The sequence below is a fragment of the Dermacentor albipictus genome, chromosome 1 (assembly GCF_038994185.2).
Source record: "Dermacentor albipictus isolate Rhodes 1998 colony chromosome 1, USDA_Dalb.pri_finalv2, whole genome shotgun sequence".
Classification (NCBI taxonomy): Eukaryota; Metazoa; Arthropoda; class Arachnida; order Ixodida; family Ixodidae; genus Dermacentor; species Dermacentor albipictus.
This window is the reverse complement of record NC_091821.1, coordinates 275,492,292-275,516,609: the sequence shown is the minus strand read 5'-3', so window position 1 is coordinate 275,516,609 and position 24,318 is coordinate 275,492,292. Positions and strand designations below refer to the sequence as shown.

The window sequence follows — 24,318 nt, the reverse complement described above, 5'->3', positions numbered from 1 at the left end:
GTCTCGGGAGAGAACAGCAATTCACAATAGGCAGTGAGGCACTGGAAGTCGCAAGGGAATACATCTACTTAGGGCAGGTAGTGACGGCGGATCCGGATCATGAGACGGAAATAATCAGAAGAATAAGAATGGGCTGGGGTGCATTTGGCAGGCATTCCCAAATCATGAACAGCAGGTTGCCATTATCCCTCAAGAGAAAAGTATATAATAGCTGTGTCTTACCAGTACTCACCTACGGGGCAGAAACCTGGAGGCTTACGAAAAGGGTTCTACTCAAATTGAGGACGACACAACGAGCTATGGAAAGAAGAATGATAGGTGTAACGTTAAGGGATAAGAAAAGAGCAGATTGGGTGAGGGAACAAACGCGAGTTAATGACATCTTAGTTGAAATCAAGAAAAAGAAATGGGCATGGGCAGGACATGTAATGAGGAGGGAAGATAACCGATGGTCATTAAGGGTTACGGACTGGATCCCAAGGGAAGGGAAGCGTAGCAGGGGGCGGCAGAAAGTTAGGTGGGCGGATGAGATTAAGAAGTTTGCAGGCACGGCATGGCCACAATTAGTACATGACCGGGGTTGTTGGAGAAGCATGGGAGAGGCCTTTGCCCTGCAGTGGGCGCAACCAGGCTGATGATGATGATGATGATGATGATGATGATGACATTTTCTAGTACGATCTGCCCAAGGGAAACACAATATTACATACTTACTAAGTGACTTCTCTTTTAAATTTGACACAGTTATGATGACAGACAAATGGTATAATGAAGAATGCGATACTTTTTGTCTTGAAGGCTACAAAAATTTCTTTATGAACCGCACAAATCGGCGTGGAGGTGGTGTCGCTCTTTACAATGACATCTCTAAAAACTATGAACTCCTACCAGAATACTCGGCATTTACCGATGACTACGAATTTTTATGTGTAAGAAATAGCTTTGAGCTAGCTACTGTGGTGTATCGCCCTCCAAACAGCAACCTAATGTCGTTTATGAAGTATTTTGAAGCATTTTTAGAATACGCTCGCTCGAGTAACTTAACATTAATTTGTGGTAGTGAATTCAACATAAGTGTTCTGGATGACACACATATTGTGCGTGATCTTATGACGCGGCTACTTTCATCAGGCTTTGTTAATATAATCAAAACACCTACTCGAGTAACGATGTCCACTTCGTCTGCTCTAGACTTGCTAATTACAAACTGTGAAACTACAATTCGTGACGCTGGTACATTAGCATGGGAAATTAGCGACCATTGTCCAACTTTTACGTGTTACGATGCTCCGGGGAAAACTGGAAAACGTCAGTGCGACTCAGTTACTTTTCAGTGTATCTCCGATGATGCCTTAGAGGCTTTCTAATATTTCCTTGCTTTGTAAGATTGGTCTTGCGTATATGAAAAAAGAAATGTGAGTGACGCATATTTGAAATTTCTGGAGACATTACGAACATTTACATGGCGCATTTTCCCTTTAACACTTTAGACCACCCAGAAAAATAAAGAAACCGTGGGTAACATTATCACACAAAAGGGAAAAAAATCGCGAAGATAAGTTTTTTCACACTTTCTTAAAAACAAAATGTCCTACTGCGCTGAAGAAGTTAAAAGAAGTTAGAAACAAGCTCAATTCGGAACTACGGCGAGCCAAGACAACTTATTACGAAAATATTTTTGGTAACATTTCGAACAAAGACTTCTCCGCGGCATTGAATGCAGTAAATAAAGTTTTAGGCCATGAAAGAAAAAATGCGTCTCCAGAAGAAATAACGCATGAAAACAGTCTATACACTGGTGATGCTCTGGCGGAATTTTTACCTACGCATTTCATTGGCAATAACACTCCTGCTACAAACCCCCTTCTCGGCGATGACTTGGCCAATATTTGCACCGAAAGTATGTCCCTTCATCCCACAGACGAAGTAGAAATTTATAGGACTGTCATGTCTCTGGAGAATACGAGAGAATTAGATATCGACAACCTCCAAATTAGGCCAATCAAAACAATACTTGACTACATAGTGCCCGTACTTACATACATATATAAATTGTCGATAAAATCAGGTGAATTCCCAGATTGAGTGAAAAGATCAAGAGTCTATGTTGCGTATAACGGCGGAGACAAAACGGGGCTAAAGATTACCGTACGATATCGATTATACCTGTCTTTGCTAAAGCCTTTGAAAAAATCTTGCATTATTGCCTCAACAACTTTTTTCAGAGGATACAGCTTTTTTTCATAATCACAACATGGTTTTCGTAAGCGTCGATCAACGGAATCAGCATTATTCGAATTGAAAGAACACGTACTAATAAACAACCAAAAGAAACTGATAACTGTAGCCTTATTCATAGACTTTAGCAAGGCGTTTGATTCACTTGAGCATAAAATTTTAACACATAAGTTATCGATATGTGGAGTACGTGGTAAGCCTTTATCTTTAATTAGATCTTGCCTTTCCAGCAGAAGCCAGTATGTATGTATCGGCACGCACAAATCGTCCTTACTAACAATAACAACAGGCGTACCACAAGGAAGCGTATTGGGACCGCTTCTGTTTAATGTTTCCATAAGTAGCATAACTAACATTGATTCAACGGAAAAGTTCATTATATATGCAGGTGATTGCACCGTACTTCTTTCTGGTCCTGACGTGACCAAATGGCAGTTGAGTGCAACCATATACTTGACAAGCTTGTCAGCTGGTCTTCATCAAACCCCCTAAAAATAATCCTTCAAAAACATAAGTTATATTCTTTCGACCCAGAAACAAGGCTATGAGGCTAGAGCACGTCAATAGATGCGGAAGGGATGACATTGAAGTAGTTCAGGAACACACTTTACTCGGCGTAACAGTATCTTCAAATCTTACGTGGGATTCACACATCTTAAACCTATGTAAAAATCTCGCGTCCGTCAGTGGTGCGATGTCGAGTTGTCATGCGCTTCCTTATATTACGCACTGTTTGCTTCTCGAATTAATTGTTGTAGTTTGATCTGGCTAACAACAGCTAAAACGAACATAAAGAAAGTTCAAATATTGCACAAAAAAAAGTTATACTGCAGGTTGCAAACTTTGAATATTGTGAATCTAGTGTGAGCGCTTTTCAAAACTTCAGCACAATTCGTGTAAAAACCATGTATTACTATCCTGTTCTGCCATCTTTTTATAATTCAATAAAATATTTAGACAGTTCTTAGAAACAACCACGAGATTATGTGTGTACAGGCTTGTGTTGAATACACGCTGCACAGACATGTGGTTTCTCCCAAGTTCTCGCACAGATTACAAACTACAAATGCTGCAACACAATCTTCTTTTACTTCTGAACAAATACAAAGAAACGCAATCCATGTAGAAATCGCAGCTGCGAGCATTTTTTGGAAAAGCACTGTAAGATGTGTTTGTCGCATCAATTATTACATATATATATATATATATATATATATATATATATATATATATATATATATATATATATATATATATATATATATATATATATATATATATATATATGTAATCCTCGTATTTCTGATTCTTGCGTATTGACGATGCACTCTTCGTATTTTCATTTTATGTTATTTTTATTAGTTGGCTTTGTTTATAAGCATATATGCTTAAATATTCACTTCATGTATTGTTAAGTATCTGGTTTTTGCCGTTTCGCTGTATCCGCCTTGTAACGGCTACTTGGGCCTCTGTCAAGCTGTCTACACAGCTTTTAGCCCAGGTAGCCATCCAGTACTACCTGGTGAATAAACTGAATTGAACTTAATATACGCGTCCACCCCTCGAAGCGCAGCCCCAGTGCATCTTTATATGTGCACAAACAATTAACTCTGGACCTCGATAGCAACGCTTAATACTATGTCGCGCAATAATTATTTAGCCTCGTTTGGCTATGCTAAACGGAATTAAACGGTCTCCACGTTATTTGTTCCGGTATTATTTGTTTGTGCACGGCCAACCCTCTCGTAATTTCAGCGTGAGACAAAGTCGCGTTTCGCGATCCTTGAAGCGCAGCTTGAAGCACGCACCGGCTGTATTCGGCAAAACACGATGCACGATGAACATGGGACCTATATTTGAACCTGTGAAGAGGGACAGCCAACAAAGTTTGCAGTGAAAACTGACTTGGTTGTATATTTAAGGAGCCCGCGTAAGGTATAGATGGATGCTTTTCGAAAATGAATCAACTATTGACGATGAACATAGCTACAGGGGCTTGTTGGTACGGCATATCTTATTTTTTGTCATAGCACAAGCCTGACAAGGACAACAGAAAGGCACATCTGACACACAGCGCTGTGTGTGTCAGATGTGCCTTTCGGTTGTCCTTGTCAAGCTTGCGCTATGACAAAAATAGGATAACTATTGACATAATTTTAAAATATCTTCAAGACGAAGCTAACAAACACTTACTCCCTATAATATAGCCGACAAGACGTAATAGAGGAAGGTTAATGTTCACGAAGAAGGTCCCCAAAGAAAGCATTTCTTGGATGACCTCCCATGTATTGGTCGCTATGTATCCTCTCGTCGATGCAGTGGCAACGCCGGGCTGCTTTTCTGGCCGAGGAACTTGTGTGCAGCTTCGCGCAGGCATTCTCGGCATGCAAACGGTCTAATCTCACGCGTGCACCACTCGTTTATTTTGTGCTGAAATGCAATTGTAAGGCACCGAATATATGTAGCGCTGCAAAACTTCTGACGGGTGGACAGTCCCGGGGAGCCATTAGCTGGCCTTATCCACATGGAAGCATTCATATTCGTTTGCAACTTGCTTTCTGTCAGCAGAGACAGCTGACAGGCCGATGATGATGCAGGCCGGTGATCAACAATAATTATTTCCGACTATGAAATGTATGGCAGCGATTTTCCAAGCTGAACGAGATACTTTCTAGCTTTACTCATTATCAAAAGCTAAATGAATTAGGCTTGCACTCGTGAAAACTAAACGTATTATACCCCGTGGTTAAAGACAACATAGACAGTTCTCGCCTCTTTATTGTTTTTAATTCACAGCATACCTATATTGCAGATGGTCGTAAGTCAACGGGGGCTTAATTTTCGTCCAAGTTGAGAAACCTAAGTTAAATATATGCTAACTTTTCTCCTAACCAGATGTTGTGTCTCACCACCGCTCAAAGCCTGTATTCATATACGCGGTTTAATTCGGACTTAATCTTGACTGCATCTTAAAATGGGAGTATACAACAAAATCAACATAAGTATGATTATTATAGTGCAGCAAATGATCTTCCGTTATATTGCAAACATTAAACCACCAGGTACGGATACAAATGCTTTACAATAGCTAAATAGTGTCCATGTCGATAACGTCAAGTCGTTTCGTTTGTTCCATGCACTATAGTTTTACCTGAAGTCTCAGGTATTAATCACGCCATGTCACGTTAAGAACGTTAAAATGTCGTGCACTGTACCTCTACACGAACCCTTATATCTGTTCAATGCCACGTATTCGAACATTTTCAAGGCACAAATCAATGGCCCATAAAGTTCCGCGACACACTAAACACAGTGAGACTACAGTGGGCTGGAAAAAGAAATAATTAAAGAAGCATGCACATTTAGGTTGGTTCGTCTATGACTGGATCATTGTGTTATTTTCTCTGTTTCCTGCTAAAAAAAAACTGTCGTCGTGTTTTTTTCCCTCCTGACTCTGCGCTGTTCTTTAAAGCGACGAACGATACAGATTGTTCAATTTAAGTTGCTATTGCACTATACCGGTTGACTCGATTTGCAACACGTTTGTTATGTTGTAATACGTTTGTACGATAATGCCACCCTCAAAATATATTTGAATTACAGAGTGCCTACAGAGCTTTGTCAAGCTGCTTCCGGGGCTTTCAGCCAGTACGACTAAGCGTTAAGCTTATTGTGTGGCTAATAGCCTCAGGAAGATTCTGCAGCTGACTTAAAAAAAAAAGGTTGTACGTTCCCGTGAGAACTAACTTTACTGAAAGAAAAAAAAGAAAAAAAAAGAGATGTCGTCACCCTCCAGTTGTGATGGCTACTCCTCTTAAAATAATAGTACCAGTATTTTTTTTTCAAAAAATCTCGTAAGATAACAAGCAACCACAGTACAGGTTATAAAATTTAGAGCAGAGTTTGCTAAGAGTAAATGAAATTACTTGGCGAACTGCCACCAGTGACATAATAATAATAATAATAATAATAATAATAATAATAATAATAATAATAATAATAATAATAATAATAATAATAATAATAATGTTTATTGCCACAAAATATACAAAACAACACAAGCAGGCCAGTCTAAGCCTCAGTTGGCTTGTAGGACCGTGCCAATGAATGTGATAGACAAAGCAAAAAAAATACACATAAATTGATGAGAAAGGAAGAAAAATAAATAAATAAATAAATAAACGAAAGGCAAAGAATTGTAAAGGACAAGATAACATTTGGTTATCTACATATAACAAACGTTCAAGAGGTAACTATCGCGATGCAAAAAAAAAAAATGTGCAAGAGGGTAATTTTACTGTAGCTGCTTTAAGAAGTGTTTGAGCGTGCTTTTTGATGTCGCGTTAAAAATTTCTTCTGGCAATTTGTTAAATATGTCAGGCACATAAGCACAGCGTCTGGCCGCGCCATACCTTGTGGCTGAACGAGGAATTACATAAGGGACATGTTTTCTAAGCTCTCTTGCGGCGGCACTTTTTGTTTGAAAGCGGAATTCCAGAAATGTTTAACGACAACTGTTTCTATAAAAAATGAATGGAAGTTCGGTAGACCAAGTTCACGGAAGATGTTAGCAGATGTTACTATTGGAGAATTGTACGCAACATTTTTAAGAATGTTTTTTTATAATCCGGTCAACCCTGCATCTCCAACAATCCGAACAAAAGCCAAAGACTGTAATGCCGTACCTCAACACACTGTAACCTAGTGCCTGTGGTATAATCTTTTTTACAGACAAGGGTGCAATACTTTTGATATTAAATAACAGCCACGCTACTGACCTCAGTTTAGAACAAATAAGTGATGTTGCCACGATAAATTACTATCGATATAGATTCCAAGATATTTCACACCATCCACGTATGGAATAGGCGCACATTTACAATGAACACAGTCTGACTCATGCAAGTAGAGAGGCATGTTAATAACAGTAGTCTTAAGTGGGGAGCGAAAACAAACAAGTTTTGTTTTTCGGGCATTTACAACAATTCCATTATTAGAGAACCAAAGCATTGCCTTGTACACGTCATTTTGCAACATTTCGGTGGACGTTTTATAAGAAAGGTGTTTCGCTAATAATACAGTCTTGTCACCATACTGGAATACTGAACATTTCGAAATTGCCAAAGGGAAGTCGTTAACAAAGATATTAAACAACAATGGCGACAAAACGGACCCCTGAGGAACTCCAGCTTTTACCGACAGCTTAGAACTAAATATGCCCTTATCATCAGTAGAGACCACCTGAAATCTGTTGCTCAAGTAATTTTCGAGAACTTTGTAAGAAAGCCCACAAAATCCCAAAAAATGCAGTTTACTTAACAAGATAATAATAATAATAATAATAATAATAATAATAATAATAATAATAATAATAATAATAATAATAATAATAATAATAATAATAATAATAATAATAATAATAATAATAATAATAATAATAATAATAATGAGCCTACTTTAGGTCCATTGCAGGACGAAGGCCTCTCCGTGCGATCTCCAATTATCCCTGTGCTGCCGCCAACCGATTCCAACTAGCGCCCACGAATTTCCTAATTTCATCGCTCAACCTAGTCTTCTGCCGTCCCCGATTGCGTTTCCCTTCTCTTGGAACCCATTCTGTAACCCTAATGGTCCAACGGTTATCTAACCGGCGCATTACATGACCTGCCCAGCTGCATTTTTTTCTCTTCATGTCAATCAGAATATCGTCTATACCCGTTTGCTCTCTGATCCAAACCGCTCTCTTTCTGTCTCTTAACGTTATGCCTAGCATTCTTCGTTCCATCGCTTTTTGCGTGGTCCTTAACTTGTTCTCAAGTGTCTTTGTCAGTCTACAAGTCTCTTCCCCATATGTCAGCACTGGTAACATGCACGGATTGTACACCTTCCTTTTCCGTGATAATGGTAAGCTTTCATTGAGGAGCTGGCAATGTCTGCCATATGCGATCCAAACCATTTTTAGTCTTCGATGAATTTCCTTCTCATGATCACGGTTCCCAGTGATTATTTTACCTAGATAAACGTATTCCTTCACAGACTCTAGAGGCTGACTGGCTATCCTGAACTCTTGTTCTCTTGCCCGGCTATTCATCGTTATCTTTGTCTTCTGCATATTAATCTTCAACCCAACTCTTACACTCTCTCTGTTTAGGTCTTCAATCATTTGTTGTAACTCGTCTGCAATGTTGCTGAATAGAACAATGTAATCGGCAAATGGAAGGTTGCTGAGATATTCGCCGTCGAACGTTACCCCTAAGCCTTCCCAGTTTAACAGCGTGAATATTTTTTCCAAGCGCGCAGTGAATAACATTGGAGAAATTGTGTGTCCTTGTCTGAACCCTTTTTTGTAGGTATCTTCCTACTTTTCTTGCGTAGAATTAAAGTAGCTGTAGAACCTCTGTTGATATTTTCCAAGGTATTTACGTAAGTGTTCTGTACTCCTTGATTACGTAATGCCTCTATGACTGCGGGGATCTCTACTGAATGAAAGGCTTTTTCGTAATCTATGAAAGCCGTATAGAGAGGCTTATTGAACTCTGCGGATTTCTCGATAACCTGATTAATTACATGGATGCGGTCCGTTGTAGAGTATCCCTTCCTAAAGCCAGCTTGTTTCCTTGGTTTAGTAAATTCCAGTGTTGGCCTTATTTTATTGGAGATTACTTTGGTAACTGTTTTATATTATAGTGGGAGTAAGCTAATAGGTCTATAATTTTTCAATTCTTTAACGTCTCTCTTTTGGAGGATTAGTATAATGTTCTAGTATAATGCATTCTTTCCGTTTTCTGGGACCCTTGCGGTCGATAGACACTTCGTATAAAGGGCCGCCAGTTTTCCAAGCATTATGTCTTCTCCATCTTTGATTAGGCCGACTGTTATGCCATCTTCTCCTGCCGCACCTCATCGTTTCATGTCTTGCAAGGCCCTTCTCACCTCATCGCTAGTTATAGGAGGAGTGTCTGTATCCTATTCATTAGTGTTGCTAATTCAGGTATCCTGAGTCCTCTGGGTACTGTACAGGTCAGTATAGAATTCTTCCGCTGCCTTTACTATATCTTCGAGATTGCTGATGATATTATCCTGCTTATCTTTCAGTGCATACATCTTAGTTTGTCCTATTCCAAGTTTCTTCCTCAAGGATTTCAGGCTGCGTCCATCTTTTACGGCTTCTTCAGTCTTTCTCACGTTATAGTTTCGAATATCACTCATTTTCGCCTTTTTGATCAATTTTGGCAGTTCCGCGAATTCTATCTTATGTCTTGAGTTGGCTACTCCCATTCTTTGTCGTTTCGTTATTAGGTCCTTTGTTACTAGGGGAAGCTTGCCTACTGTTTGTCGTGGAGCCTTGCCTCCCACTTCAATGGCTGCTTCTGAAACCAGCCTAGTTACGGTTTCGTTCATTGCCTCTATGTCATCATCATCTCTCTGTTCGAAGGCTGCAATTTGTTTGCAAGTACCAGCCTGAATTAGTCTGCTTTTAACCTTACTGCTTCTAGGTTGACCTGTTTCTTCTTGACCAAATTTACTCTTTCTCTCTTCAAATTGAGGTGAATCCTAGCAACACTAACCTAAGATCACTGCATTTTACCCTACCTATAACTTCTGCATCCTGCACTATGCTGGGACCGGCAGAAAGTAGAAAATTAATTTCATTTCTTGTTTCACCATTAGGGCTCTTCCAGGTCCACTTCCTGTTGCTACGCTTCCTGAAAAAGGTTTACATTGTTCGAAGCTTATTCCTTTCTGCGAATTCTACCAGCATCTCTCCTCTAGCATTCCTAGCTAGAATCGACGCCGTACTTGCCAATTGGTTGTTCACCAGCCTGCTTTCTCCCCACTTTTGCATTGAAGTCGCCCATTACTACAGTATACTGAGTTTGCACTTTTCTCATCGCTAAGTCAACATCTTCATAAAACTGATCTACTTCATCACAATCGTGACTGCATGTTGGAGCGTAGGCTTTTAATACCTTTATTCTATACCTCTTATTAGGTTCGATTACGACTACAGCTACCCTCTCATTAATTCTGTAGAATTCGTCAATGTTGCCCGCTATCTCCTTATGGATCATGAATCCTACCCCTTATTGCTTCTTATCCTGAAGACCTCTATAGCAGAGGACATGTACGTTATTCAGCAATGTATAAGCCTCACCATTTCTTCTAATCTCACTAAGGCCGATGATATCCCAAACAATGCCTGATAGTCCCTCAAAGAGACCTGCTAAGCTAGCCTCACTCGAGAGGGTTCGAGTGTTAAACGTTGCAAGGATCAGTTTCCATTGGCGGCCTGTCCAGACCCATAAATTCTTAGCACCCTCTGCTGCGTTACAGGTCTGACCAGGTGCTCTTGGTCACGTGCTCCGCAGCTGCTGGGGACTGAGGGCCGTGGGTGAATTGTAGGGATCATTTGGGATGTTACTCACCCGGTCTCAAACCTTGACATTATATCGCGATTCGGCGGCTCCCGTTCCTACGACCTGCTGTGTATAGTTAGGGTTCTGCGTTTTCGATTGAATCCGATAAAATTTAAGACGCACTCGCCGGTAAACAAATTGGCGATCCGGATTGATACGCGAAACTCGGAATTTCGCGGCCCTCAGTTGTGTTCACGTGACCGTGCCGTGGCTATACATTCGTGGGAAAAAAGTAGAGGGTGTTTGTCGGAAGTACAGACTGTTCGCAGAACGAGCTTATCAAACAGGTTTCTCGTGGGGAATTGCAACGATCTGCTCCCCACCGGCTACAGAAGCTCTTGTGCCGTCTACTTGGCATGCACCTCTAAGTCGACGGAATGACGCATCTAGGATAACGGACATACCCTACACGTGTTGTATACACGGGCAGAAGCGCCGGATACAAGAGTGCTTCTACGCTGCTGTGAAGTGGAGCCGTGCCATGCAGCGAAACATGCCTCACGACTTGCACGTCACCAGCGTTTTTTTTTTTTTAATTATGGGGTTTTACGTGCAAAAACCACTTTCTGATTATGAGGCACGCCGTAGTAGTGGAGGACTCTGGAAACTTCGACCACCTGGGGCTCATTAACGTGCACCTAAATCTAAGTACACGGGTGTTTTCGCATTTCGCCCCCATCGAAATGCGGCCGCCGTGGCCGGGATTCGATCCCGCGACCTCGTGCTCAGCAGCCCAACACCATAGCCACTGAGCAACCACGGCGGGTCTCACCAGCGTTGAGCAAAACGAGAGTGGTTGTTGCCTCCCCTGCGCCCCTATCCCCCTCTCCCCTTCAGAAGAACCCTACCTATTATACAGGGTGTTGTCCCACGTAACTTTAGCCAAACATTTAAAATATGCAGATGCCGCGTAGCTGGACAGAACGAAGGTAACGTTGTTTGCCGTCGCTAGGAGATACTGAGATTATGGTTTTTTCATTCCGCCTGATTAGATAATTAGTCTTAATTAATTATTCGACTTCTCAAACATTATAACTATATGACATGTGTCAGCAGCTCGTACTCAGCAACACAAAGCTGTATCGGGAGTTTTTCATGTCGCTCTAGAATTTTCTCGTTGACACATGTCATATAGTTATAATGTTTGAGAAGCCGATTAAATAATTAAGTCTAATTATGTAACTAGGTGGAATCGAGGACGAACAACATTACCTTCGTTCTGTTCAGCTACATGGCATTCGCATGTCTTTGAAGTTTGGCTAAAGTCACGTGGGACACAATGCATACTGTGCCGAGGAAAGCATATGTCGCCTTGAAAAAGACACGTCCACTTGTCGACATCCGCTTTTACCTTGTTCTCGTTTTGCTCATCGTCTTGAATTTCCATCTCGCGGCTTCTCCGTGTTTTCCTTGGACTTTACCAACGTGTAATTCTGGTACCACGCTGAGATTGTGCAACCCAAACATGAAGGTTCAGCTGCCAGTAGCATTGGACAAGTAGTTATTTTTTGCAATTTTTCCACTGAAGCATGACACTACCTTGCTGGCAAGGTCACCTGGCGTACGCTGTTCAAGACATCGCTGATGTCCGAAGGATGCCTCGGAGGTTGGCCCGTCCTCTCACACTGGGTGGTGTATTTAGTGAGACCGCTGAAAGGTCATTCTCGATGCTTCGTTGCGTAAATCGAAAAGGGCGCTCACTAATGACAAATTGTAACATTGGTAGACATATGCATTCACATATTACAGCAAACTGTAATGGCGATAAATCCTTCTTTTATTGTAAATCTTGATTTTAACCAAGAAACGTCCTTGCAGCTGTAACTATTCTTTCTTCTTCGAAATATGTTATTCTTATACTCTGAGCAAAGTTATAGCTGAATGACACACAAAAAAAAAGAAAGAAGGAAGGCAGAGAAATTTTGAATTTTATTGTGCCGTATAAATGAAAGCACCAAAAAACTCCGTTTTTTTACGAAAAGAAAGAAAGAAACAACAACTCTGAAATACATCTCCCGTTGCTGCCCCGAAATTAACTACGAAAAAGCAGGGCATAAACTGCTTCCTGAATACGACCACTTCATGTCTAGAGATTTCCGTTTCATGAGTTCTTTCGCCCTTCGTGTTAACACTAAATTTGTCGCAACGCACGTTGTCCTTTAGTTATTTGCTCTGTTGTAATGACTCGCGGCGTAGGAACATACTTGCACTATTCCCTAAATTGTCTACTACAATGCTTGAATTTAGTTTCCCAAGCGCAAAAGAGTAAGGTGTGCTGTCTTGGTTCTCGAGTGAAAAACGCTGCACACAGTTTGCAACACATAAATTGGACGGTGTCATTACGCCTACAGTACTTGCAGTGCAGCTTTCACCCTCATGCGGCCGCTTTTACGCGCGGCGTTCAAGCTGTCGACCGAGACAGATTGCACGTATAGGCAGGCACCTCCTCGCACACCGTGTGTGGGTCTCGCTTAACGATCTGGCGTATTTGGCCGCATAATTTAGCGCAGCTCGGCCGGCGCCGCAGTGTTTCCATCAGTTCTGAAGCGCTGTTTAACCGCCACGCGTCCATTAAGCGGATGAACCGCACGGCGGCACGCATAACGCACGTCGGGGCGCAGCGCGCGCATTCAGTGTGCAACCTTTTTGCATCTTCTGCGCATACCTAATATATGCGCGCGCTTTTTACTTGGCCCATGGTGGCGACGCGAGGAGTCCTGGCAGCGCGAGGTTGGAAAGTGGCGCTGCGCAGTCTTTGTTTTAAACGCCTGTTCAGGTGCCTTTACGCACGCGCAAAAACCATGAGAATTACGTAACTTCTCCTGACGAGTTTTGGTATGTACACCTTTATGTTCCGGGACTATAGAACTGCTTAAACAGGGAGCGTTTTCCGTCGTTTTGTGGACATTGCGAGAGCGCGTCTGTCTTGTCTGACTTTGTCATGCGCATATTGCAAAATTCGGTATCCTGTCGCCTTTCTACTTACACCTATTACGTATATTTAAGTTAAGCTGCTTACATTTTGCTGCAGCTAGCGAACTACGTAACAATAAGGTGTGATTGTGTGCTGCAACATATATGTATGTCGCTAGCTTGGTTTGAATTCATCCGGTGCTTTGCTTTCCCAAGTTCTCTCGCAGATTCCTCTAAACAATAAGGGACCGAATTCCCAAAGCTTTTGCCCTTTGCCCGTGGCCCGCCATCTGCGCTGATAATGTGACCAGCGTAAGGATGAACTGGAATTCGCTCTCACTAACAATTTTACCGTAACGCGAATACGAGCTACAGTATAGCAGGAAGAACGGACCCGTTTGCAAAAAAGAGCTCTTACGCTGCAATTGTTCGGGAGAGCAAACTCCAGTTCATCCTTACGTTGGTCACATCAGCGCAGATGGCGCGCCACGGGCAAAGGGCGAAAGCTTTGGGAATTCGGCTCCAGTATTTCCTAAGAAGGCACAGTGTCTCGCATATACATAGGCTGCCCCAGCTAACGTTAGATAAGCTGTTGAGAAAAAAGAAAGGTTAATAAAACACTGTGCAAGATGCAATTTTAACACCTACAGTGTTCAGTCATCCGACCTCTCACCTCTGAACCTTATAACCATATCTTGCACCGTTAATTGTTTATCTTTTTTTTTTTCAACAGCTTGGCTAACATTCGCTGGGATACAAGGTATTTAAGCTGCTGGTCAGCGTAAACGAGCATGCTGGCTAGCAAGTGCTCTGAACCATGAAGGGAATGCTCAAGAGGCCTTTAAGCACTCTCAGACTCGGTTAAAAATAGTAGTCTATAGAGGACCATGCAAGTGTCCAAATAATTTAAAGAATGGATAACGAGATCTATTTGCTGAAATGCCAGCTAAAGGGGGCACATGAAACGTGAAAGGTCGTGTTTATTTTCTCTTCCAGAAATATGGAGGCCGTTTGCTCGGAATACCTGGTGCCTAGCCAAAGGATGCTTTTCAGGTAAGTGCAAAGGCGAAAGCCGCAGTTTTTTCGGGAAGCGCATTCTCCGAGGATGCTCAAGGCGTCGCCACAGGTCAGACTAACTCGGCCGGGGATTTCCCGAGAAAACGAGCACTGCGCTATCAACTACTACACCTTGAGAACAGCATAGTACAAAAATGCTTGGTTTGATAGATGTCTTTGTGCCCACCGAAGGCAACTTCTGGACAGTTATACGCAGTTCTTGCTGAGAAGGAGACATCGCTAACGATGTATTATTGTCTTCAGTGATGCGTGATTGGCGACGGAAAGTGTTAGTAAATGTTTCACATGCATTAATCAAGAAATAAGTAGTCATAGAGAGCTCGTTATGCTACGGAGGTTATGAGTGAAACGTAAGTGAGCTGAGCTGAACAGGAACCTCTGGTGTTTTGTGAGTCATGTACTGTGCAGAACAGATAGCAGCGGGTCATGTGTGAGAAAAACGGAATGGGAGCCATTGGCTGTAAGAAATTCGAGATTATTGGGATATTGGGAGAGGCCTTCACACGGCACATCTCTCTCTCTCTCTCTGTCTCTCTCTCTCTCTCTCTCTCTCTCTCTCTCTCTCTCTCTCTATATATATATATATATATATATATATATATATATATATATATATATATATATATATATATATATATATATATATATATATATATATATATATATATATATATATATATATATGTGTGTGTCGTGCAAATCTCACCTACACATCCAAGGACGCCTTCCTCAAAAGTCTAGCCCTCAAATTCACCTCCGAGCAGCGAAAAAAAGGAAGCACGATTGGCATCTCGCGCCAACTGACAGGGTGCCCAACCTAACGACGCGATTATATATATATATATATATATATATATATTACATTCATCGTAGCCTCCTTTTTTATGGAAACACAAAAATAGATAATATTTATATATATTATAAGCGAGAAGAAAAGAAATCGAGGGGCCCGAGAGAAAGAGGGAGAAAACACTTTATGAAAAATGCAGTGTTTAGCCAGCGTATTTTCGCCTACACGCCACTCTATAGGGAATGAAACAAAGGAGAAGAAAGGCCCTAGAAGAGGGCTGGCAGAAGAATAACGAAAAAAGAAAAATGCATGCTGTGTGATGTTATCAGCAGTAGAGTAAGTGTCTGATGCGACGAAGGTAGACGGTAAATGCAAAATAAAATCATAGTCTTGATGAGACGGCGCGCGTGAGTCATGGTTTAGAGAGCAAACCAATTGACTCAGTATATGTAAACAAGATGTCCAGGGCTTCGCGCTGGAACCCGATTTTTATTATTCATATCATGGTAAGCCAGCAAACAATGACACCAGGAGAACAAAGGGGAAGTTATCTGCATTTCTTAATCGAATGAAGAACGTGATAAATACATTGCAATGAAAGTGGATGAAAAAACAAGTGGCCGCAGATGGGATGCGAACACATGTCTTCGCATTACGCGTGCGGCGCTCTTACCAATTGATATACTGCGGGGCGGATTTCCAATCTACTTTATATCCATTCATTTATCATATCTTTAAGTCAATTAAGAACTGCAGATAATTTGCCTTTTGCGGCCCTGGCGTCAGTGTTTGCTGGCTTATTATGATATATATATCGTTAGCCTATATAGGCAATGTTCATCGATATGCAACTTTGTGTACAAGTGCACCACATAGGCCCGTAATTCTTCATAAAATGAGTCAATATTAATGTTGTCAGAGCTGGTATACCATTGCGTTAGGTCCGCTTCTGGAGGACCTGGAGGCATATTTTTCGTTTACAAAAATGTGCTGCACACTTTAGAAGAAGCTTTAGCTTTCACATCCTGAATTCGTGGCCGAATGGGTGCCACGGTATTTACGCTGTTTTCGCGGCTGTTTAATGCTATGCCGGTATAATGCATAATGTTAATTCTTTCCGCTTGATTTTTCAACATTCCTATCATCGATCGGCCGATTCTGACAAAAATGCGAGCCTCCGGTACGCAAATTAAATGATGCTTACGTTATTGCGGCCCCACTGTTTGTCATGCTGACGCCAGGCAGCGCATGGCGCGTCGATTGGTTCTCAAAGCGCATAAGCGCAGGCCGATGGCTGGAAAGAGTAGCTTTCGTTGCGAACCGTTGCTGTTGTAAATGACGTACTATTTAATCCAGCGTTCCGTGCATCTCGTTACTATGGCGGGCCGAATGCACAAAAGGTGTCTTTCCTAAGAGCATTTTATCATTGGCCGGCGTTCTTTGCTAATAATATGCGAACGATCATGTTTGACCGGCGTCTGTTCATACGGAACATTTTAGGGTAGGACGTACAGTCGCCCAAATCTTTAACTGGTGTGCGGGAGCGGCGACTTTTCCGTGCGTCAGCGCCGTTTGACGGGGCGAGGCTGGAAACAGTCTGACGCTAAGCGCATGCGGACAAAGCGCGCTCAGCTGGGCCCATCGTCTACTAGGCTGTTTCCAGCCTCGCCGCGTCATACGGCGCTGACGCCCGGAAAAGTCGCCGCTCCCGCACACCAGTTAAAGATTTGGGCGACTGTACTTTGTGCATCTTATGAAAAGGCAGCGCAACATAGGAAACATTCTTTCTGTGCATGTCGGATGCGTTGGGCTCCATCGCACGGTCTGGCATCGTGGCATTGCGGTACAGCTTGTTGTTTGCGTATCGCACGAGAGGGATGCGATAAGGGCAGGCAAACGAACGCGTGTGCTCGTCTTCGCATATTTTTGTGTCATGTGTGGCGCCCGTATGTTGGCTCGCCTTTGGCCGCCTCCGCTGCGGCGGCTGACAGGCGCGCGTGCGCAGTGTGGGCCTGGGCCGCGCGCACTTCGAGAAGCAGCCGCCGTCCAACCTGCGCAAGAGCAACTTCTTCCACTTCGTGGTCGCGCTGTACGACAAGGCCGGCCAGCCGGTGGAGGTCGAGCGGACCGCTTTCGTCGGATTCGTCGAGAAGGGCCAGGTGGGTGCGAATGTATACGCTAGCTTTCGCCGTGAGCCCATTCTTGATGAAAGCTTCAAGTTTGCTTAAAGCTGTACGCGTGTCAGATTGGCAGAAAGGGCCATTGATTGCATTGAAATGGCCCGTCCGTAATGCATTAAAGATGCGCGCAATGGTGAAGCGGTGGTTAGGCAATTCAGAATATGCAGATCGTGCAGGTACTGCAATAGAGCAAGAAAGGTGAACTATAATTTTACGCTAAAATTATTACAGACGATATAAAGCGGCGCGCACGTATACGAGTTGAATACGTGAAACAAGTGAGCGAACATTTTGTGATTTTGCCTGCCAAAAAGTGTTCTCGAATGATGAAGTCGCACGCAAAACTTAGTTTGCTTACCACAGTTGTACATCGTGCTCTATTGGATTTGAAGAGAGGCTTACACAATAAATTACTCGGGAAGATCATTCTTTACTTGCCTTAAACAAGTGTTGTAATTAACAATGTTCTCCACGGTTAAAATGTTAATAGCCTGTAAAGATGAAGAAGCGCAATTACTTGAGAAAACATACGTCAAAAGGCTCTACCTCTGCTAGAAATATGGATTTCAGCAGAGGCAAATAAATGTATTATTTAAAAATGCTTTAGTCTTTAGCGTTATCATACTATACCTATAGCTTGCAGCATTTACAAAGCAACAACAGTTTATTTGGCAAAGAACCTGAAATAAAGAAACTCACTGGAACAGCTTCCCGTCCGAAGAACGCATGCACCTGTCGGAGCCCTTTCCCAAAGTGGCAGCGCTCCGAGCGCGGTCTCCCCGTGGCGAGGTTGGCCCGCAGCAGGTTACTTTTTCTCGTTCTTTTCTGCCTTGTCTGCACAAAAGAGGCAGCCTCTCCAAGTATTTCACATGCGCACACGAGCAGTCAGTGATGGTAATAAAATGCGTTCTTTGACTGACTTTCGAATATTCTTGCTGAGCAGGGTGTCGTGCTAATTCTGGTGTCCTTGCGGCTGTCTTCGACTTCACATGCAGAAAGTGAAGATTATTCTTCTCTGGAATGGCGACGCCAACAGCAATGGCCTTGAAGTCATTAAAAGCAGACAAGAGACGACATTTGTTGACTAAATAGAATCGCTTTAATCCTCGACGAAGTAGCTGCTGCTAACAGGCGTCGCACTCTTGCACACGCAGGTCAACTGGCATACTTTACTCGATCATTTCTGAGCCCACGCAATACGCGTAAAGGCCAGAATACATGGAGCGAATATGCGACGAATAGTCGGCGTTCGACGCCCGGCGGCGTACGCGCGACGCGCGGCGGCGAAGAAAACGTCGTTCGCCGCCGATCCAGCTGGCACAGAAAAGTTCGTCGGGCGGCGACGATACCGGAAGCGGCAAACGAGCGGCGCCCCAAAGCGAGCCAATCAGGTATCACTATCCGCCCCGACTTCCGGCTAGGCTTCCCCGCTTGTCCGTGTATCCCGATCCCGCTCTATCGTTCACGCCGGTCTCCTGCTTTTCGTACTCATGGCATCCGAAGCGGTTAATGAGTTAATAACAGCCATGGTTAGACAAGCTCCCGTGCGCTACTTTCCGGTCTGCTTGCTTCGGCCGCGCGCGCGTTGAGCCACAGAACAGAGCCGCGGAGTTGGGGGTGCCGAAAGTTGTTTACCCGCCAAGTGTGCCACAACGCATAGCATCGTCGCTTTCTTTGAACTACATCGGCACATGAATCTCTCAAACACATAAAAAACACTAGAAATCATTTCTTTAAAACAATTACGCGTTTTTATAGTGTTCCGCAATTCAAAAGCGATAATAGTTGTCGTTAAAATTCTTTCTTTTCTGTCATGGGTTTCACTACAGCGCATTTGCCTCGTTATATTTGAAGTAGTGGCTTAGCGCGAATCAAACTGCCTAGCCACACCGATAACAATGCAGCGACTCACCGGCGGCGGCCGCCGTGTCTTCGCTCCATGTGGCGCAGCCCGACGAACATACGGCGTCGCGGAGCGGCAGATTTTCTGCCGTCCGAACTTCGTCGTGAAAGTTCGCTCCATGTATTCTGGCCTTAAAGCAATAAAACAAATTTTGCGTCAACGTGCGAGTACATTCGTCGAGGCACTCGGTAATCGTATGAGCTGCCGTAAACTTAATGATGACGAAGCTTGCGTATTTACTGCTGAGCACTTACATTGCACGAAAACAAGTGCTCAGCAAATGTTGACCTCACGTGCGAGCTTCGCATCGATCTACGCCTTATTGGTCGCAGCCTCTTGTTTACTGGCGCGGTGGTTTGTATATGCGCGGTTACAGCGAGGGCATTGGCCGAAACGACTGGCGAAGATTCGACCTAATACCGGTTCGCGGCTGCATAACGCCGTCGTCCCGTCGGCTCAAAGCAGCACGCAAAGCTCCTCGTCATCAAAAAATGGCAGCAGATCGGGATGTGCACTATCGCCGCTATACCACAAGAGTTGCACGAGGCACCAGCCCACCACGCCTTTACGGAAACTGCAGGTGTTTGTAAAAGCGACGCCACAAGCAACGTAGTAAGCTTGAGCCGCATTGGGGTAGACCAGTCGAGGACGCAACAGAGGGTCAAGGGAGTGCAGTCACAGGAGCGTGAACATGCCGCTTAATTTGAATCATGCATTGCGGCGAGCAAGTGCAGGTCGGGAGTCAGCGGAGAGCGCTGGTTCGTCGCCACTTTCGTTGCATGTGGTCGGCCCGGCCAGTCCGCCAGCGAATGTATACTGTATGCAGCTATCAGCGAGAGCTTTTGCTGAGCATAACTCAAGGCACTTTATTATGGCAAAGGGCAAAGATTGACGAGGCTTGTATCATCCTTTAATAACAGTTGAACAAGTGGGCCGCTCCCTTTACCGGCTGCACACGTAGACGGAGCCATGCTGTGCAAACGTGGGCGCCCGCAAGCCATCCGTGCGCGCAATCAGACTCGACGCGCTCCGTCTCCAGTGACGGTTTTTTGGCGAGCAGCCGTTTAAGTCGGTGCAACAGGAAGGTCGCTAATGAGGCGGGAGGAATTGGGCCGCTCCTCCTTCAGTCAAAAGTGGGGCCCGCGAGAACGAAAACCGCAACCTCGGGGCGGAGTGCGCGGCCTCGCAAGGAGGGCCCCGTGAGGAGCGCGCGCCTAATTACGCGGCTCGATGCTGCCTTTTGCGCTGCTGGCCGCGGAATGAGATCGGCCCAGTATACCCGACGCTCTGGCGTGTTTGCTTAACCTGTTGAAAGAGCAGCCACCCGCGGTATAGCCAGGCTGGCCGGCCGCTGTTAAATGAATCTGTTTGAACAGCTCTCTCTCTGTGTGCGTGAAACTCTGCGCTCCGAGAACACTGCTTGCTTTCTGCCAGCTGCCTCGAGTTGGTCTTCGCGTCTTGCTTTCCATTTGTTTATTATTGCTCTCGAAGAGTAGTCCCCTAGTCAGCACTCTGAGACTATCAAGGACGCCGATTGGGGTCAGGAAATAACTTGCGCCCACTTTTGTCTTGCTGCCATACAAAAGCGCCTTCTTTTTCTCTCGCTCTCTTTCCTTTTATTGTCGTCGCTTTTTACTGCCTTTAAGTCGTTCGCAGTGCAGTCGCTTAACTTGCTTGGAAAATGCTGCAAGGTTGCGGCAGTTGGCGCTGTTGTTCAGGCGATATTGCTGCCAACGTCGCGAGTCCAGATGTCGCCAAACGCTGTTCACCGAGGAGCGCATTCACACTCGCAACGCGTGCGCGAAGGGTTGTCGCTGGCCTGCTGCCGTGGCTGAGCGTGCGCGGTGTGTTGCAGGAATCGGACGGCCAGAAGACCAACAACGGCATCCACTACCGGCTCCAGCTGCTCTACGCCAACGGTGAGTCGGCCAACACCTAATTCCCCTCGCCCTTTTTACGAGCCGGTCTCCGGCGGGATTACCGGAATGGGCGCTCCGGCAGCGCGCCTCCAGATGGGGCCGCCGATCGTCGTAAAACACGGCGCGGCGAGTCGGCACCCCGCGCGACGTCACTCGCTGCGCTGCAGCAACGCTGATCCAATCAGCGCGCCGGAGGACGCGACACTCCCACGAGGCCAGGCTTGGGGAAGGAATTTTTTCTCGCGCACGGAGATGCATGCAAACAACGAACGAAGGCTGCAGATGGTTGCGCAAGGACAAGCCGCTCTGTATGTTCGCGCGGGCTGAATCGGCGCTGCATGCAACTATTTAGCGACCGGCGGGCTTCAATGGCCCGTGGGTATTCGCTTTGGTTACGAGCGCCCGAACGCCGGCGGCAGAACAGTCGTAGCCGAGAGAAACATAACAAGCGCCCCGCGGATGCTAAGCCTAGTATCAGCCGGCGAGTCCAAACTCTGAATGGGATTCGTGCTGCTCTGGACGCGGATGCAGGCTCTAATCAATGCCGTTCCTGAAAGTTGTGTCCGAATGCTTCCATAACTTGCCCGCTATACCAGAAATCTTCGGTTGTAGCCCGGTTGCTAATGCGGCCTCTTTGACAACCTCGATGTGTTGGACAAGTTTTCGAGATGGATAATCCCGTCTACACAGTATACGGTATGTATCACTTCTAGTCTGCGACAACCTGTCGTGGGGTGGGTACTGATCCGTATGGATTGTGGCTTGCTAAAGCGTGCCTATATTCCGCGTTATAAAGCACTGTCATTTTCGTGACTTATTTGGTTTACTTGTGCTGCGTTACGGCTGCCTCACTTCTGCATGTGTGCTTTATTGTCTTCAAACACCAAACAACAACAACAATAATAATAATAATAATAATAATAATAATAATAATAATAATAATAATAATAATAATAATAATAATAATAATAATAATAATAATAATAATACAGTGTTAACGTATTGTACAGAATATATTCTGCAATTCTGTACTTCAGAATATTGTAATACGGAGCCGGGCTTATCAAGATCCAAAGCTCCGTGGGCTTGCCACTGCAGTAGGTTAAAAAAAACGAATACCTAGAGTTGTCTAATTCTTTTATACCTCTTACCCTAGTACGAGATAATTGTAACTTGACCCTATTGCACTGCTCTCTGTATTTTTTCCCCACAGCCACTGTCGCACCGCCAGTTTCAGCCGGTGGCAGCGCCGAAGGGTACCTAATGGAAAGGGATCAAGTGGGAAGAATTAATAGCGGGTCCACATTATGCCGAGTTGCCGATAGCCAGTAACACTTAGGACTGGTAGGCAGCGAATAGATTCGGGACCCTGTTAATGTCCCTTGCTGCCTCAACAAGTCGCATCGGTTCTCGGCGCGGTGGCGAACGCAGCGGAATAAAAACTAAGGGCAAATTTTGTTGCTCCTTGAAGTGGCGTTTGTTTCGCTTTGCGCAAGTCTAGCAATACACCGCATATCACGGCAGAGAAGCATGCCATAGTTGCTCGGACAGTAGGCGCGCCCGGGCGGAGGAAGTGCGGCCGCCTGCTGCGCGACCAGCGTAACGGGGCGTCATTTGAGCGGCGGCGGGCGTTTCGCAGTGTGCTGGCGGCGTGCGCTGAGCGAGCGCGTCTGTTCCTGGCGCAGGTGTCCGGCAGGAGCAGGACCTCTACGTCCGGCTCATCGATTCTGTCACCAAGCAAGTGAGTGGACGTCACCGCTGCCCGGCAGAGGGCGCTGCTTCGCGCAGCCGGTCGGCTCCACCGCTCGTTTTCCGCCCCCGCGATCCTCCGCGAAAGAGGCCTCGAAGCACGCGTTCTTCGACGGCCATACTACGTTGTTGGCGAATGGTGCAGCTGCCGAGTAATGCTCTTTTTTTTTTTTCGCATTCCGGACGACCGGAAAGGCGTGATGGCAAGGCATCACCGTTCCGTGTCCCATGGCGCTGCAGTACAAGTTCGATCCTTTCTCTAAAAGGATTTTAATCTCAATGCGAACACGAAGCGAGCCCGGTCATTACACGCATGTAGGTGGTTTAACTGCCCCTCGTCTGGCAGCTGTTCTTTTCGTTTTGCAACACGTTCCCGACTACACCGCAGCACCGGGGCCCAAATTATCCTCTGGCGCTTTCGCGTGACAGGAGAGGCAACATTTCCCACTGGAATGCACCGCTCTCTGCGCGTGGTGCATTCCACGTGCGCATTGTGCCGCGCGTGACTTCCCCCATAAGTGGTGCGACGCGCAGCGGCCGTTCGAATGCCAAGACAGTCGGAACGAGCTTCACTCTTTGTGGCCACACGTGCCCGCGGAGGCGTTCAACGACTTCCACGTAAGCTTGGATTCATAAAATTGCGCCAATTTTCCACCGTTGATGCAAGCGTTTGCCATTAACCTTAGTCCGACAGCATGTTTGAAAGGGGATTATCTGTCTCCTTCCTTTTTGTCATACGCCGTCGTCGTGACCCGCTCACCCTCTCCGTACACGTCGAACACTCCGCTGCTCACGCACCACTACAGATACACTCTTAAGCAAAAGCACACCCTTTTGCCACACAACGATAATCGTCACCTGTCTTCTCCGCATTGCCTTTCTTTAACGCGGTGAGCCCGGTACTTTGCAGTAACGAACGGCATGCACGTTATCAGCGTGACATAGCATTGTCGACAGGAAAGCATCGGGCGCGGCGTTTTCAAGAAAGGAAACGCAAGCAAGGCAGATGACGATTATCGTTGTGTGGCAGAAATACACCCCAAAAGGTGTGACTTTGCCTAAGAGTGCATATCGAGCAGCTCTCGGACGCTGCCGGCGCTTCTTTCGAAACGATGCGCCGACACCGCGTACT

At 44.9% G+C, this 24,318-nt stretch overlaps 1 protein-coding gene across 2 annotated transcripts in view; it reads left to right on the top strand.

Moving 5' to 3' along the window:
* kn (EBF transcription factor knot) overlaps positions 1 to 24,318 on the top strand; it is a 141,011-nt gene that overhangs the window by 20,320 nt on the left and 96,373 nt on the right. For both annotated transcript variants that reach the window (XM_065440632.1, XM_065440631.1), the window contains exons 2-5: positions 14,565 to 14,621; positions 17,441 to 17,594; positions 21,374 to 21,437; positions 23,123 to 23,178. In XM_065440632.1, coding sequence (XP_065296704.1) covers positions 14,565 to 14,621; positions 17,441 to 17,594; positions 21,374 to 21,437; positions 23,123 to 23,178 — 331 coding nt within the window. The remainder of the gene's footprint in view (positions 1 to 14,564; positions 14,622 to 17,440; positions 17,595 to 21,373; positions 21,438 to 23,122; positions 23,179 to 24,318) is intronic.